The 14006-nt window shown below is 41.4% G+C and overlaps 1 protein-coding gene across 1 annotated transcript; it reads right to left on the minus strand.

The window, feature by feature from the left end:
- Positions 1–73: 73 nt before the first annotated feature.
- On the minus strand, positions 74–12368 carry akap17a (A kinase (PRKA) anchor protein 17A). The gene is made up of 7 exons (XM_015966701.3): positions 12188–12368; positions 8423–8770; positions 8124–8342; positions 7183–7395; positions 3602–3750; positions 1549–1789; positions 74–1472 (listed from the first exon to the last, which is right to left on the minus strand). Exons 2-7 carry the CDS (start codon positions 8747–8749, stop codon positions 645–647), a joined length of 1977 nt encoding a protein of 658 aa, XP_015822187.1. The 5' UTR covers positions 8750–8770; positions 12188–12368; the 3' UTR covers positions 74–644.
- Positions 12369–14006: the final 1638 nt, after the last annotated feature.

Consider the following 14006-nt stretch of genomic DNA (forward strand, 5'->3'; position numbering starts at 1 on the left):
TTAGCAGGAAAATGTAAAACGTTTAAGGATGTGTGCTCCTCTCTAACAAAAATCATCCAACGCATTTGTCTCCTTTACATTTTTATTTTTAATCACTTCCAGTGTTTTCCAAGACATGTTCTAGAAGATCACAAGCATGAACAACAAAATTGTTTCAGTAAATTAGACCTTTTCAAAGTTTCTACAATTTAATGAATGAATGAAGACGTTTCAACAGAAATACAGGCTTCTTTAGGTTTAAAAAAACATGTTTGTTTTATGCTTAAATCGAGCACACTTGTTCCATAAAAAGCATTCGAGGACGTTTAAAACTTCATGCTGAGAGCGGAGTTTGTGTTTTAGTGACGCTGCAGCTGTGACTGAGTAGGCTTGTTACATCAAACATAAAATAGAGATTTTTTTTCTCCTTTTCTTAAAGCTTTATGGTTTCTTGTTCTTTTCAGGCGACAAAAAAAGCAGAAATGTTCCAAAGCAGGTTTCAGTCGACAAAAATTCCTTAATCCACTCTTACTAAACCAGATGTTGAACCTTTTCGGTTTATTTTAAAAGAAATCATTTTGTCTTTCAGAACAAGTATGAATACTTTTTAATCGAACGGATCAAAAACACTTAGAAAGCGTGAGTGAACGACCGCGTGGAGGCCGTCAGCGTCGTCTGGAGTAGCTTCTGTCCCTGCTGCTGCTGTGTCGGCAATATCTCCGATGGCTTGGACTTCTGCGGTCTCTGCTTTTATTACTGCTCCTAGATCTACGTCTGCTGTATCTGTGGTGACTGTGCCGGTGGCTCCTCCCCCTGCTGTAGCTCCTCCCACTGCTGCTCCTGCTTCTGCTGGAGCTGGAGCTGCTGCGCCTCCTACTGCTCCTCCTGTGACGGCTGTAACTACGTCTGCGGTAACTTGAGCTCCTTCTTCTTCTGTTGTAGCTGTGAGAACGCCTACTCCTCCCACGACTGTGTGAGCGTTTCACTCGGTGGCAGCGGCCCTTCGCTCCGTCTCTGCTGCGCCTGCTCTGAACCAACTCTTCCTTCCTGTCGACGCCTCTCTTCTTCTCCTTGGATTTGGTTTTCCCTAAAACCTCAGAGTTGGGTTTAGAAGCCTGCTTCTCCTTGCTTTCCTCCGTCATCACGCCGTTCACCTGACCCATGGCCCCCAGCGTCACGTCGCCCAAATCAGAAGCCCCTACCCCTGTTAGATGACCAACACAGCCCTGCGCGTCTGCAGCTTCAGTTGCCTCCTCGCTGCTCTTCTTGATCAGGTTGCACAGAAGCTTCTCCCTCAGCTCCTTCTCTCTGCGTTGGAGCTCCAGCGCTCGATGCTTCTCCACCTCCACTCGGCGTAGCTCCTCCTCCTGCTTGCGCCGACAGGCCTCCAGCTGCTGCAGGCGGGCCAGCTCCTCATTTTGTCGCGCCTGCTCCTGCCTTTCCCGCTCCTTACGTTCAGCTCTCTCGATCTCCTGCTGCTGCTGCTTCAGCATCTGTGGAGAGTAACCAGTATAATGTTAAACTACAGAAAACCGAGCTTATAGGTGAGGGGAGGAGTTAGCTTCGCACTTTTACTCTGGCGAGCAGCTCGGCGACGAGTCGTATGGATTCCAGGTTGCGCTGAGCCAGCAGCAGCCTCCTCTCCTCCATAGCGATCTTCACCTGCAGCTTTTTCTGTTCCTGCTCCTGCTGCCTCTTCACCTTCTTCAGGTTCCTCCTCTCCTCCTTCTCCCGCAGCTTCTGCTCTCGTTTGCGTAACCGCTCCTCTTTCCTCCTCTCCTTCTCCGCCTCTTCCTGTTCCTTCTGTTTCCTGGAGAGTTTCAGCAAACTCCGTTAAAACGAACCTCACAAGTGAATCAAACCTAAAGACACGGATGTAGAGCTGCTCGATTATGGCAAAAATTAAATGTTGATTTTATTTGTTTTATTGGGTCGTAAAATTGTTTAGGGCACAATCAGGACAAAAATAAATAAGACAAAGAAAGAAACAAGATAATCACAAAAATAACTCCTGATTCCTAAAACAGACCAACACACTTGCTCATTGTTTATGACCCAAGGGCTACAAACCTTAACTCATGTAAGCCTAACCAGTACAGACCCAAATAGCAATATCATGCTAATACTGACAGCAATAATTATTCTGTGGCATTTATAACATGAATAAAAAAAATTATATATGTTTAGTGATGTTCACTAAATGCTGCATAATATTTATTTAGTCCCGTCAAAGTGCTGTAGGAGAGTACACTAGCGACGTCTCCTCAGTCTCAGAGAGACTAATTATTATTTATCAGCGTGAGGAACTTATTTCTACCTCATTTATAAACTATTTATTTACAGGTCCCATCAGTTAATGTAATAATTGTCCCAACCACAGCAACCGGAGGTGCGCTGTAACCCCCCACTCCCCAACCCCGTCTCGCAGCAATCAGGGGCAAGCTGCACGTGTATTTAGGGTGCCGCACGCGCACATTTTGCCGTTTTTAGCAGCTCGGGAGCCTGCAGGCACAGAGTGTCACTCACTCCGGTTAATCCAAGAAGGAGCCGGCTCTGAGAGCCGTTTCTTTAGCGACCGACGCATCACTACATCATTCCATTTCCTAATGTCCTGAAGGATGGTCCAGTGCGCAGGCGGAGTGTTTTTCTAACCCGCAGGACATGTCGACGACAGTTATCCAGAAAGTAGCTAAGGGTTACCAGAAATGTTTCTGGGGTGTTGGCTAGGTACTTCTTAGGCCTAGTCCACACGTAGCCGGGGGTTTTTTTAAACGAATATCCGCCCCTCCAAAAACTTGCATCCACACCACTTCGTTTTAAAAACTCTGTCCACACGTACCCGGATAAATACGTTGTTAAGGACATGCCAGACCTGTAGGCGGCAGTACTTCCCCCGTTCTTAACCTCGTCCTTCGTCTGTGGTCTTCCGCAAGGAGCAGTAATTCCGCTTGCAAAAACAAACAAGCAAAAAGCGCTTGGACAAATGATAAAGCGAGCGCAGCTCTGAGGGCATCCATGCTGTTGGCTAGTGTAAACACAGGTCGCACACGTGATGTCAGCATTTTTTTGTCGCGGAAAGTGACGTTGCGGACCTTAAAACTCCGGTTTTGTCTGTCCACACGCAGACACCCAAAACGGAGAAAACGCAGATCTTCACTTTGGCCGGAGTTTTTAAAAAGATCAGTTTTCGTGTGAAAAAACTCCGTTTTCGTGTGGATGACAGGCCAAAACGTAGAAAAATATCTACGTTTAGGCAGATCCCCGGCTACGTGTGGACAGGGCCTTAGATTTAAACAGTCAAGAAGGGGGTTTGAAAATATCAGTCTGTTGGAAATAGCGACAAAGTCGCTAAGTTGGCAACTCTGTTTTGAGGAGCGCTTGATTTGTAACCCAGAGCAGCGCAAGAGGGAGGAGCAAATAATCGGCTTGTTTTATTTGTATAAACTGTTCAAAACTCAGATCGTAATTGGGATTATAATTCCGTTAATTGAGCAGCCCTACATGGATGTGCGATGACGGAGAGCATTGCCGAAACAGACGCAGCTCTTCCCCACCAACATTAAAAAGTAAACCCCTGGTTTGGAGTTATCTGGAACTCGTATTTATCGTATTTCTATCGTACCTCTCCTCCTCCTTTCGTCTCTCCTCCTCTTCTTTCTCCCGTCGTTTCTGCTCCTCTCGCTGCCGTTCCAGCTCCTGCAGTTTCTGCCTCTCTAGGCTCCTTCTCTTTATGGCTGCATCACTAAGATGTTTGCTGGTGTCAAAGGTCACCTGATTTAAAAAAAAAATGTGATTAGTGATTTTTATGCTTTTTTTTCTGGTCATTTAAAGATTTGTTTTACTCTTTTTCTTAGCAAAAAAAAAACAATAAGTCAAAAAGCATGAAGGAAGATGATAACGTGTTACAGGACCAGAAATACCAAACTGTTTTTATTTTTAATTATTTGAATCTTTGATCATTTAAGTAACTCAGAAGGTTTTATTTCTGCTGCTTCGGTTCTCATTTCCCTAAAAGCTCTTAAAGCTACTTTGTGATTAAACTCCACTTAGCTGTTATACCGCTGCAGCAATCCCAACTCACCTAACACAGGCAACAAGGTCGCTGCTGTGCCCTAAAACGGATTGTTTGTTTACATACTTAATCATTTGTATGTTTTTAGTAAACATCCTGTGGGCTCAGTTTGAAGAAATTCCTCACAGATAAACTGGATTAGTCTGTAACAGAGTTGCGTTTATTACATTTTCACGTGCTTTAATCAAACCCAGTATGATGGATGGTTTCATTGTTGACTTGTTAGCTGCAGATTAGGAGGTGGAATCGTTCTCCTTCAGTCCTCTCACAGTTTTGTCCGTTAGAAGTGAGGATTCCTAGTTTGTCCTATAATCTGTTACATTTAATGATTGTTAAAAAAAACATAACATAGTGTTTTATATTTAAGATAAACCAATATGTGTACAGGAGGGAATGTATTTAGAAGATGTAAATTCGGACTCCAGAAAACACAGGATCAGATGGTACTTCCTTGTGCAAGAAAATACGAGTGCTTGCTCTACTTAACGGTGGACGGTAGAATTGCAGGAAGAAAGTTCTGGGACGCATCCTCAGTAGCGTTCCTCTGGATCATGCGGTGTTTCGGCCTTTAAATACTATACACCCTACTCAGAGGCGGCCAGCTGTAGGTTGATCAGACCTCAGCTTGCGTCCCAAGTCCAATTAGACATTAAAGTGTGCAACCTGGCACACTACTTGGGGGCCCAAATGGGGTCATTCCTCTTCAGCCAGAGCCACTGGCTGCTTCTTTCTGCTGCCTCTTATGTAGCTTTGATGGCTCTGCGCCGTTTCTGGCCCATGATTCCTAGGTCCCCTTAATAGTTTTGTGGTAGATGTTCCCACAAACCCTCTGCACCCGACCTCCACTGGAAGACCTCCAGAGTATGTGCCGGAGGGAGGCTGGCTTGGAGCACAGGACGCACCCACGATCTTCACCAAACCACTGGTGGAGATTAGTTGGTGTTGGTAGGACATCATACGTGGCTCTGATGGAAAAGCTCAAGTTCCTAGCTTCCATGGCCCATACATCCCTCCAGCACAACTGTCCACAGTCCCTGTTTGCCAAGGGCGTCTGCCTTGGCCCACCTTGCAGATTCCTCCCGACGTCGCACCTCATCATCCACCACCATCTTCCTCCATGCTGGAGCAGTAGCAGTTCTCCAGGCTGGGCGGCTAGCTTTTAGTCCAAGGCCTCCCCTTCCAAGGTTAACGTTCCCCACAATGTCAGCATGTCTAAGAGCTGCCGTTGCCTCCTCTACTGCTATTGCTGGTCTCCATTTGCGCCCGGTAACCAGGTTTGGTACGTTTTCTCTGATCACCGGATCTGTGGTATCGTTCAAGGTCATCTGCAACCGTGCTCTGGCACACTTGAACTCTTCCGTAAGGCCGGTAAGTGGCAGCTTGAGGACACGATCTCCGTAGAGGCTAGTGGTGGTGAGGCAACGTGGAACTCCCAGCCATTTCTTGATGTATGCTGTGACTCTTCTCTCCAGCTTCTCTACTGTTGTGACGGGCACCTCATAGAGTGCCAAGGGCCACAGCACTGGGGGTAGAAGGCCAAAATGGAAGCACCAGGACTTGAGTTTCCCAGGTAGTTGGATTTTAACAATTGCCTGTAGGCCTGCATTGATGTCACTGCACAGTTGCTTCACCTGTTGTTTATCTTTCAGGCTTCCATCGTAGTACCTTATGAGACTTTTGACTGGCTGCTCAGATACAGTAGGAATCGGGTCATCACCGGTGACGAACTGCGAGTCAGTGTGCTCTCCCTTCACCACCGAGATGCTGCGTGACTTAGACAGTTTAATCTTCATATGGGCCCACGTGATGTTCTCCTCCAGTAAATAAATAATTGTTGTATTCTCAGTTAACTATTTTATCTAGTAAAGTTAAAGTCCCATTAGTCATCACACACCGGTGATGTTTTTCCTCCAGATTTGAACCATCCCCAGGGGGAGCGATGAGCTGCAGACACCAGGGAACCACTTCGTGGTTTATGTTTATTTATTTGGCAGACGCTTTTATCCAAATTTATAACCTATAGGGCATGTTGTGATCTGTGGGGGAAACCGGAGTACCCGGAGGAAACCCACGCATGCATGGGGAGATCACACAACTCCACGCAGAAAGGCCGCAGCCGAGTTACAAACCTGCAACCTTCGTGCTGCGATGCAAGAGTGCTAACAACTGCGCCACCATGCACCATGTTTAAATCAGGAGCATGATTTTTGACAGGCACCGACCGACGTAGCCATGTGACCCTGGTTTTGGCGCACCTTCATTGGCTACCACTAGCATTTAGAGTGCTGTTTGCTTATAAAGCTTTGAATAATCTGGCACCGACCTACCTATCGGACTTACTCACGCCCTATGTGCCACTGCAACTACGTTCAGCTGACCAAGTATTGCTTTGCACCCCGAAAATGCGCTACAAGTCAAGGGGGGAGCGAGCATTCATGTATGTAGCTACCATACTCTGGAATGCGCTGCCACTCACCATCCACTGGTGTTTTGAAGTCACACCTCTATAATAAGGCTATCAGATTGTGATTATTTATCTTTTTATTTGGCTGGTTTTAATGGCTTTTATCTGTTTGCTGTATTCTGTTTGTTATATCAGCAATTGCATGTTTCTGGTTTTATGTTGGGAGGCGCTTTGGTCAGCTCCCATGCGGTTTTTAAATGCGCCATATAAATAAATTTGGTATGGTAATATCACGATATATTGAGAATTTCACCTCGATAACAATAAATGGACGATAACTACAGGTATGCGCAGAAACGAAAGCTGTTCACTAGATGGGGCTGTCGCATCTATTATGTTGAGACATCATTACATTTCTCAAGGTGGTACAGCTTCTTAAAGGGACATGAATGTTGCCAACCCCCACACCCACGTCTCTAAAAACAACTGTAAAGGTTGAAATGCTAGTCCTTGACAGAGAACTGTTGTTTAGAGTTTATGTCATTTGATTTGATGAACTTTAAGCTCCAATAGCTGCAAAATGTTGAAGCAGCAGCAGGTTTCAAACACATATGCAGGTGCAAAATATATATTCAACCTCCTGATGGGGGAAAAAAAAACAACTAAAAAGGCTAACAGAAACAAATTCCACATTATGGGAAATGAGGCTTCAAAACCAATTCAGTACCTTGATGTTGCACGCCACCGCCTTTCCATCGTCTCCTTTCAGCATCAGCTTCATGCCACGCAGCGTGTCCATGGCTTTGGTGAAGCCGCAGTATTCTTGATACTGAACGTAAGATTCAAAGTTCAGATGACCTCCAAAGCTGAATGTACTGAAGTTTTTATCCAGCATCTCCTCCCTGTAGGGGTCCAGCATGGGGATGTCGACATGTCGCACCTAAAGCATGATATTTGATTCAGGACCCTTGTGTTGATAATACACCGAATCAATATTTTAAAGGAATTCATTTATATGTGTGTGTGTATGTGTGTATATATATATATATATATATATATATATATATATATATATATATACACATACATATATATATACATATACATACATATACATATATATATACACATATACATATACACACATATACATATATACATATACATACATATACACACATATACATATACACACATATACATACATATATATATATATACATATACATACATATATATATATATACATATACATACATACATATATATATATATATATATATATATATATACATATATATATATATACATATACATACATACATATATATATATATATATATATATATATATATATATATATATATATATATATATATATATATACATATACACATATACATACATACATATATATATATATATACACATATTACATACATATGTATGTATGTATATATATGTATGTATATATATAATTAAATGCCAAATCCCCCCGGCAAAGTGTGTCACTGAGAGTTTAAAACAAAAATTATTTTTGTGCAAATATTGGTGTATTCACCTTTAACACTAGTTATTAAAATGCAGCAGTTGCTGGATTAGTGCAGTTCAAAGTGGAGTGTATCAGATAAAACAATATTAACATAAAGGTGAGACGTGTCATAATACCTTGCCGAACGTCTGAAAAACAGACATGAGGACATCCTCTGAAGGCCGGTCGGGGAACTGGCTATCCTTATGGCTGAACCAGCGACATGGAAGCCCTTCCAGGTGGATAGTGTCGGGCCTCTCTCCAGGCAGAGTCTCGTTCATGTCTTTTGCATCTCGAAAAAAAGAGTCCCAGTCATGGCGCGTGGGGAAATCCATTTTGTTTTCTACTGCACGTACCTAGGGGGAGAAAAGCATCAGGTATAAAAGAAAAAATTAAAACTAAAAAGGACCCACACAGCAGTGAGTGTCAGCTTTACCTTCAGGACATCAGTAAATCCACTGAGTTTGATGGTTTTTCCATCCAGACGACTCAGCAGACTCTTGACCACCGTCTTGTTTTCCACTTCACCCTCAAAGCGGATGAAGTCCAAAGTGCTCTTGGAGATACGCAGAGCTGAAAACTGCTCTGGAGCCACCATGGCCTTTACCCTCTCCATCACCTCCCAGTTGGAGATGCTCTTGCCTGGCAGCTTGAGCTGAGGCAAAGCTACACTGACGGTCATTTTGGCAATGGGCTTCAGGTACAGGTTGTACTCAGCAGACAGACACACTGCCTCTGTGGTGTCGTGGACGATGGTGGTCATTCCTCCTAAAGTACGCAGATGCTGGGAAACAAAATATTAATAAAACAATAAAAAAGTTTTCTGGGAAATTCTCAAACGGTCAGGATTAAATATGACTAATAATCATTAAAATATATTTTTGTTGTTTTTCTCTTTTGCAAAATTGAAACTGATGGGAGTTTAAAGAGCAAGTCACCCCCTACCAGAGTCTTACTCCACTCCCAGTTCATATTTGAAAAATGCAAGAAATGCTGTTGGCTGACAGACCGAGAGGGCGGAGCCTAGGGTTGGGCGATTTGTACAATTTTTGCCACTGCCAATAGTCAGTCCAATAAATGACGATGGGCGATCTATTTGTGCATGTGACTCTGAGCAACGTCATGACTGATTACAATAGAAGTACAAACACTTGGGTTTTTTTTTGCAAATGTTTGCTGAAGGAGAAAGTTTGATTTTTCTTTTTATTTAATTTTGTATTTGTAGTTTGGTAGAGTGACGTATAAACAGCTCGTATTAAACACAGTTAAAATGTTAAAAAGAAGCCTCGTCTTTGCTTCTCTGCGGTGCCACTATTGGGGTATTTTATTTAAGCAAAAGGTTTTTTTTTTCCCTGAACAAAGGCTACTGGGTTTCTTTCTTTTATGACTGAGAAATGAAATTAATTGCTGCTGCAGTTGGACGGCCTCTTAGTAGAGAGCATTGCAGCCAGAGGTCACATGATCCAGTTATCCCCGTCACTTTCATTTTTGAAATAACAATCAGTCACAACATCACGTGGGATTTGAGAACAGGAAGGGGGAAGTGACTATTGTTTATATGTGATCAAACTTGCCGTCATGTTTTGTGAGACTAATTTATTAAATATGGGTAAGCACTAGGGTTGTCACGGTGTGAAATTTAACCTCACGGTTATTGTGACCAAAATTACCACGGTTTTCGGTATTATCGCGGTATTTTTTTAAACGTGCTACATTTTCACACAATTAAATAAACCCTGTATGTCAGGAAATATTGTCCTCAGTTTGTGTCTAAATTTTGCCTAAATGTGTTATTTTGTAATTATGTTGTTTATTTGTTTACATTTTTTCCCTTTAGTCTTTAAAATACCAATATTCGACCATAACTTCTTGTTTTATGTCTGTTTGATGTCATCATTTAAAAATATTAGATCAGATGATACTCAGTACTCAAGCAGCCTTCTAATCAGATACTTTTTTACCCTTACTTGAGTAATAAACCCTATATCAGGAAAATATTGTCCTCGGTTTGTGTCCTTCCAGTGAGCTTTGCAGATGTGGGAAAATGTCATCAGGCAGTAATCATTGTTAAATTCATAATTATTCTCGGAGAGAGACCAACTCTTATCTGCCCCTGGGAGCCCCGTAATGCATAGCGTCATTTCAACATGGGGGTGTCCGTGACACGGTTTATATGCAGGTAGCGGCGCTGCGGCTGCTTTATATAGCGACTCGTTGCATTCTCCCTCGACCCAAATCCTCGGACCACGCATTTTAGCTAAAACGCTAATGTTAGCTTGCCTTGCGTTGACTGTAGAGTTGTGGGTGATGGTCACGCAGATGTGTCATGAGATTTGAAGCGTTGCTGCCTTTCACAGATACTTTTTCTGCATGTACTGCAAACAGGATAGCCGTCTTCTATCAGCTGTCTCTCGGCATTCTTCAAATATCCAAAAGATGCCCGTACTTCCCACTTTGTCTTCTTTGAGGGATAAAAAATGTCCTCCTGAGTGCTGCCGTCTCCTCCCTTGGCCATTATTTCAGCTTTAGCTTCAAGAAAGTTTTGGTTGTAAACAATAAAGCGCGCCAGGCAACTTCAGCAGATGATACGGTGACTGATAAGGGTCACCGCGCCTACACCGCAGCCACGGTAAACCCACAGAGATAATATAGATTTTTTAAAAACAAGACGGTTATTATTACTGTCAACTTTTTTACCGAGGTTTACCGCTACACCGGTTACCATGACAACCCTAGTAAGTACGCTATTTATTAGAATACGTTAGGATCAACGCGGCGCTCTTCGCGTAGCCACTGTCATTAACTATAATGGCTTCTATTTAAAACTACGGAGCGGGCACGATGCAGCTCATCCATCTCCGGTGTGCCTGTGCCTTTAGGCCAAAGTTTTAAAATCAGGAAACATCTCTCCAAATTAAATAACCATAAGTCTTCCAGACTCTCTGAAAGAAAAGTTTCCACTTTCCACTCAACACTGTGTTCTTTTGCACGATGTTTATTGCATCACAGACACTCCCAGCTCCTATTCAGCGCGCCATGTAAGCAGCAAGATGCGGAATAAGTGAGAAATAATGCTCTGATGCACTGATGGAGATCTTTTTTTTCATCCCGCTGCTATGTTGTCTGTGCGCAACGTGTAAAATATCTGTCATTAACAAATGTATGCACAGCAAAACACATTGATAAATAAATAAGACAAATCGCCTCTAGTAATAAAAATCGCAATGGTTCAGCCCATTGCCGACGGTTGAAAAATTCACCCCATCGTCCAACCCCAGTGGAGCCACTAACACAAATACAGGCTCACAGTGGCACTGTGACATCATATGGTACCAGTTGACAACATCAGTACCTCTTAGCCAATAGGGATGGCAGGTTTAAATTGAAATGCAGTGCAGTTTTTACCTGATGAGGGCGCAACACAGACTGTTAAAGGCAGAAAATTAAAATTTTAACTGAGATGCACTAATGTGATTAATTACTGACTACACGTGTCTACAGCACGGTTAGACACTCATTTGGTTTATCAGCAAAAAATATTGTTATGGGGGTGACTTGCTCTTTAACAAGCTTGATTTGTTATTACAAACTTATATTTTGTTTACTTGTTCTACATTCATTTTGAAAATAAATTTAGTTTAATTCATTAACATCTAAATGGTCACACACACGGGGCGGGCCTCATGCCGTATCTAAATAATAAAGAGAATTAGAAAAAGTCCACAACTGCATAACTACATTGGTCTTTCATAGGCTTAAAATATCTTTTGAAATTTAACTGAAAATAAACATATTTATTCACAGTTCAACTGAAACAAATTGTCTTGCCAAACCGTACCTAATAAATAAATACCTTCAACATCGGGCACTAACAACACAATAGAAGAAGAAACGTATTTAAAACTATCAACACATATTTAGCCGGTGAAAAAGTTGTATTAAACATCAAGGTTACTTGCAAAACAAACTCTGAATGCAATGCTAATAACTGAGGCTAACAAGCTCGAGACTGTAAAATGTTCCATCAACAAGTAGTTAGCAAAAGGCATTTAAAGCATTAGGTGCTCGTTAATAGCTTGGTGGACAAGCTAATTTCATATCTAATATGAAGCTAGTTAGCTTTAGCTCAAACAAGCAAAACACAAAAACCGCTTCCAGCGCTGTGCTGACGCGAATTATTAAATATTTATCAACAACTTACCCAACATTAATTAGAATCCTGATAAAAACAATGATAAAAATATCGTGAGGTTTCCAGCAGAGCAAATCACTGCGGAGCAAAAACTATCCGTATAAGCACAAAACTGTACACCAAGTCGCTACCACAGACATGTTTGGTTGCTACTGCATGCTAGTTCCGCATCCACCGAACTATGACCTCTTAAAAAGTCAACGTGTGTGTGACAACGACGCAGTCGCGGAGTTATGCAACAGCGACACCATCTGGTCTGAAAGAGAAACCGCAGTTCAGTCAGAGTTAGTCGAGTTTATAACAAACGTATTGAAGAATAAGGAGGACCGAAAGAAACATAAATAAATACGTTTCCAGGTCAAGAGCTATGGAAGCCCATTCCGGCCACTCAGATAAAATAAAATAAAATTATTATCTCATAATTATGACTTAGCTATCTCATAATAATGAGATAGTATCTCATAATAATGAGATAGCTAAGTCATAATTATGAGATACTAAGTCGTAATAATGAGATACTGTCTCATAATAATGAGATAGCTAAGTCATAATTATGAGATACTAAGTCATAATTATGAGATACTAAGTCATAATAATGAGATAGTATCTCATTATTATGAGATAGCTAAGTCATAATTATGAGATAATAATTTTTTTTTATTTTATCTGAGTGGCGGGAATGGGCTTCCATAGTTGTGATCCCAAACCGAAGGTTAAAAGATTTAGAAATGGATTTATGTAAAAGTTTTTTCAAGTAAAAAAAAATTAAACCTGTATTAGAAACCTTATGGTTACATTAAAATCATGAACTATTTATGCTTTCAAAAATAAATTAGATACTTTTATGTGCGGTGCTTTTTTTAAAGAATGTATAATGAATAAACTGTTCATGTATTTCAGATTGTACTTAATTTAATGATACATTTAATAAATTATTTAATGATTTCTGTAACTGTTGAACTTTTGGCCCTCTAAAGAGGAAGATGCCAATGGAAGATGCCCCTGCACTGTGGTGCAAAATACATATTTTTTACCAGTTCAATCTGATGTCATTTTATTTAGAATTAGTCATATTTTATAGTAATCATTTAAAGTGGTCTTCACCTATAGTTTGTGACATATTTAGCTACATTGTTTTCATCCCATTACAATTTTGTGCTGAAAATAGTGCAAAAATATTTTTGCAATGCACAATAAAGACAACACATTTGTCATGCTGTTTTGTCCAAATACATGTGAAAATTGAGCTAATGGAAGACAAATAACCTATTTTAGCCAAATAAGCCAATAGAGGGACCACACTGCGGTGTGGCTGATAGCTCTAAATCTTTAAATTAAGTTTGCGTGCATGTTTATGTTTTTGTTTGTTCTTTGGTTTTCTCCCACAGCCCAATAATTTACATGTTTGGTTAGTTAGCTACACTAAACCGGTCCTACATGTGAATCTATACTGTACATCTGTGCAGCTTTGTGATGGACCGACGACCTCTGAATAGAAGGCTGGAATTTATCAGGAATATTTCACAGAGCATGACATAAACATTTTCTTTAAATTAGTGTTAAGGTGCATTTTGAAGCTTTATGAATCACCCAGCCAATAAAAAAGACGTGGTTATTTGTCACAAAAGCTCAATGCCTATTTAGCACTGCTGGTCACCATGACGACTATTCCATATAAAAGTGGGAGAAGTGGATGGACTGGACATGGATTACTCTAAAAAGACCCCGGGCGACAAAGTTGGCACAGTTTCCCCTGAAAAGATGGCAGAGGAATTTACATAACAGGCAGTGTGTGTGTATGTAGGTCAGTGGCTGCAGTCAGACAGCC

This window comes from Nothobranchius furzeri, chromosome 14 (assembly GCF_043380555.1).
Source record: "Nothobranchius furzeri strain GRZ-AD chromosome 14, NfurGRZ-RIMD1, whole genome shotgun sequence".
Lineage (NCBI taxonomy): Eukaryota > Metazoa > Chordata > Actinopteri > Cyprinodontiformes > Nothobranchiidae > Nothobranchius > Nothobranchius furzeri.